This window comes from Rhincodon typus, chromosome 46 (assembly GCF_021869965.1).
Source record: "Rhincodon typus isolate 14 chromosome 46, sRhiTyp1.1, whole genome shotgun sequence".
In the NCBI taxonomy this organism is placed as follows: Eukaryota; Metazoa; Chordata; class Chondrichthyes; order Orectolobiformes; family Rhincodontidae; genus Rhincodon; species Rhincodon typus.
In genome coordinates, this window is record NC_063377.1 from 8570285 (window position 1) to 8574192 (window position 3908).

A 3908-nucleotide genomic window follows, 5' to 3' on the forward strand; every position below is an offset into this window, starting at 1 on the left:
GGGAGGGAAGGGGCTTGGAGGCAGAGGGAGGGAAGGGGCTTGGAGGCAGAGGGAGGGAAGGGGCTTGGAGGCAGAGGGAGGAAAGGGACTTGGGGGCAGAGGGGTAGGAAGCCCTGACATGTGGCACTGTTCCTGGGGGATTTGGTCTTGGCATTACCGCAAGCTGCTGGGATTTGCATGCTCACGGAGATCTTGTTTCTCTGACAGAGAGTTGGGGGGGGGGGTCAGCGCCTTGGGGAAGATGTCGCTGGGAACCCCCTGGAGTAACCTCACAGCCACGCAGAAGGCAATGGTGGTGATCGGGGTAACTGCTGGTGCAGTGGCTATGTACATCTTGTACAGGAGATACAGGGAGATGCAAGGTAAGACTCAAAAACACACAGCACAGGGCAGCTCGAACGCGCTGGCTTCTGCCGGCGCCCCTGTCCCAGTTTCCACAACCACCACCCCCACCCCCACCCCCACCAAAAAAAATGGAGTGTCCGCAGGCGCAACCACAGCAGTTCAACCTCTTTTGGAGGCTGTAGATCTGAAGAACAGAGGCCATTTGGCCCTTGGCTGCTGGGCCAATGTTCGGTTAGTCCCTCTGAGGGGTGCAGGTGTGTTGTCCTGGGAAAGTGTAGTCGCAGGTAGACAGGGCGGTGAAGGTGGTGTTTGGTACGCTTGCCTTCATTGGGCAGATCATTGAGTATGAGGAGTTGGGACATCATGTTGCGGCTGTGCAGGACGTTAATAAGACCACTTTTGGAATACTGCGTGCACACGTCTGGTCATCCTTCTATGGGAAGGATGTTGTTAAACTTGAGAGGGTGTAGCAAGGATGTTGCCAGGGTTGGAGGGTTTGAGCTACAGGGAGAGGCTGGGGCTATTTTCCCTGGAGCGTCGGAGGCTGAGGGGTGACCTTATATCGTGAGGAGCATGGATAGGGTGAAGGTCTTTTCCCCAGAGTAGGAGATCCCAAAAGTAGAGGGGCAGTAAAGTAAAAGTAAAGGTGAGAGGGTAAAGATTTAAAAGGGACCTAAGGGGGTATCCTTTTCACGCAGAGGGTGGTGCGTGTGTGGAATGTGCTGCCAGAGGAAGTGGTGGAGGCTGGTACAGTTACGACATTTAATCTGGATGGGCACACGGATAGGAAGGGTTTAGAGGGATGTGGGCCAAATGCTTGCAAATGGGACCAGGTCAGATTGTGACGTCTGGTCGGTATGAACAAATTGAGCCAAAGGCTCTGTTTCCATGCTGCATGACTCTATGACTCTTACGGAGTTTTGGTAGGGGTCGGAGTGGGGGGCTGGGTGGTGTGTTTCGACAGGGAGTGGCCCCCCCCCCACCACCAAATCCACAGCCTCCCCCACAAACCGTTTCCTTTCCCAGGCACTTTTCTGACGCCCCCCGCGTCGATAGTTTCTATCGCGTTTCCTTCCACTTTCCCTTCGTGCAGGTCAGAGCCGCTCGGTGCTGTCTGTCTCAGTCACATGTTGTGTTCTAACACAGGAGCAGCCCCTCGAGCCTGCTTCGCCATTCAGTTTTATCATGGCTGATAAGCTCAGTACCACGGTATCCCATGATCCCTTTACTCGCACGAAGACTCACCATGTGGCATCAGCCACTTTCTGCGGTTGTAAATTCCACAGGCTCCCTGGGTGAAGAAATTTCTCCTCATCCCAGTCCTAAAAGGGTTATCCCTTGTACTTAAACTACAACCCTCTGGTTCTGGACTCCCTCCACCATTGGGGCCATCCTTCCTGCGTTAACCTGTTAGAATTTTGTAGGATTCTGTTGAGGTCCCTCCTCATTCTCCTGGACTTTGAGTACAATCGGAACCGACTCAGCCTCTCCTGGAATTCCCGAGCGATCCTTCTCCATGCCCTGATGCTGTAGGTTGTTCTCTCTCTTGTGTAGACGAACACTGTGTGCTGGTGGGTGACAATCGGATTGCCATGGACATGAAAGTTCCTCGCGACGCCGTCAAAGTCATAATTGGACGCCAAGGCTCCACGATTAAACAGGTGAGGACTGAAATGACAAATCCCTGTTAGATTTGTTCCTATTAATAAATTGTCTGCCCCTCTCCGTACTTCTGCCTTCACCACAAGGAGGTAGCTTTCTGTCTAACCTTCAGAATGGACACCCAAACCCCACTCAGTGTTTGAAGATGCAGCAAACATTTTACTGACCAGGAATGTGTTGGTTGATTAAATATTCTGGATAATCGAGGAGTGTACACAAAACACCAGTAAACCTTGACCAATTGAAGCTTCAGGACAGGAATATCTTAAAACTATCAACACACCTCCTAAAATCAACACAAAAGTTCACTGTAAGTGTGTCTCACGCACACACATATATTGTTAAACCTAATTTACTGCACTTGGACATCATGGTACGTGTGGTCTGTAATTTTTCCTGAGTTTATCAAGAGTGCCAGCTGATAAGGTGCCGGTTATAACAACGTTTGCTGTAATTACAACTCTGTGCTTCCGCTGTCAATCTTTATTGCAGCCCGCGGACTAGTTATCTGTCCGAGGGGAATCGCTAGGATCTGTTGTCGAAGGAGCCAATTGCCCGAATATTTGGAAAAGCGAAACACGGTCGGGCAGAGTCAACATGGTTTTGTGAAAGGGAGGCTTGTTGAGAGGTATGGGTAGAGCAGGACCCATAGCTGTGGTGTGCTTGGATTTCCAAAAGGCACTTGGTCAGGAGCTAATTGAAAGGTTCCCACATGAAATAGGAGCTCGTGGTGTAAAGCTTTAACACGTTGGCATTCATAAGGAGGACTGGTTAGCCCACAGGAAGGCGAGAGCAGGGCTAACCGTCTCGCTTACAAGTGTTGGCAAGCTGGGTCTAGTGGATTGGTGTCAGAGCCTCCACTATTTACAATCTGTATCAATGATTTGAGTGAAGGAGCATTGAACAAAGAAGCCATTTGGCCCCTTGAGCCTTTGCCGTCATTCACTGTGCTGATCTGATAGTAACCTCAAACTGGACTCCCACCTAACCCCATAATAACCTTTCACCCCCACCCCCACCCTCTTGACAAGTCTCTCTACCCCTACTGTAAAAATATTCAAAGACTTTGCAACCATCCCCTTCTGAGGAAGAGAGCTCCAAAGACGTTCAGCTCTGAGGGCGAACCTTTTGTCTGAACTCTGTTTTAAGTGGGCAGCCCCTTACTTTGAGACAGTGAGACTCTGCCATCGTCCCTAGAGGCATCTCCAGCAGAGACAAGCCGAGTCTGTCTAACCATTCCTCATAAGACAATGTGCCCATTGCAGGCTTAGGCTAGTCATCCTGCGTTGAGCTGTTCCAATGAGCCTACACTCTTCGTTAAATAAAGAGACAAGTGTTACAGACACAGCCTTACCAGTGTCATACAGTCCTACAGCACAGAAACAGACCCTTCAGTCCAACTTGTCTGTACTGACCAGGTCTCCCAAACTATGCTAGCCCTGCTTATACAGTCCTACAGCACAGAAACAGACCCTTCGGCCCAACCAGTCCGTGCTGGCCATAATCCCAAACTAAACTAGTCCCACCTGCCTGCTCCTGGCCCGTATCCCTCCAAACTTTCCTATTCATATACTTATCCAAATGTCTTTTAAACGTTGTAACTGTACCCACACCCACCACTTCCTCGGGAAGTTCATTCCACACGCAAACCAAACTTTTTTATTAAAATCTCTCTCCTCTCACCTTAAAAATATGGCCCCCACCCTTGGGAAAAGACATTCAACTTATTTATGTCCCGCTTGATTTTTACAAACCTCTATAAGGTCCTCTCTCAACCTCCCACGCTCCAGGGAAAGAAGTCCCAGCCTCTCCTTATGACTCAAACCCTCCATTCCCGGCAATGTGACTCTATAAAAACCAAAAGGACTGCGGATGCTGTAAGTCAGGATCGAAAACAAAGT

The 3908-nt window shown here is 50.0% G+C and overlaps 1 protein-coding gene across 1 annotated transcript in view; it reads left to right on the plus strand.

Annotated features, from left to right (window-relative positions):
* The first annotated feature begins 90 nt into the window (after positions 1-90).
* Positions 91-3908, plus strand: part of tdrkh (tudor and KH domain containing) — a 29879-nt gene continuing 26061 nt past the window's right edge. Inside the window, exons 1-2 of the mRNA XM_048620307.1 lie at positions 91-362; positions 1900-2006. Coding sequence (XP_048476264.1) covers positions 119-362; positions 1900-2006 — 351 coding nt within the window. The 5' untranslated portion in view covers positions 91-118. The remainder of the gene's footprint in view (positions 363-1899; positions 2007-3908) is intronic.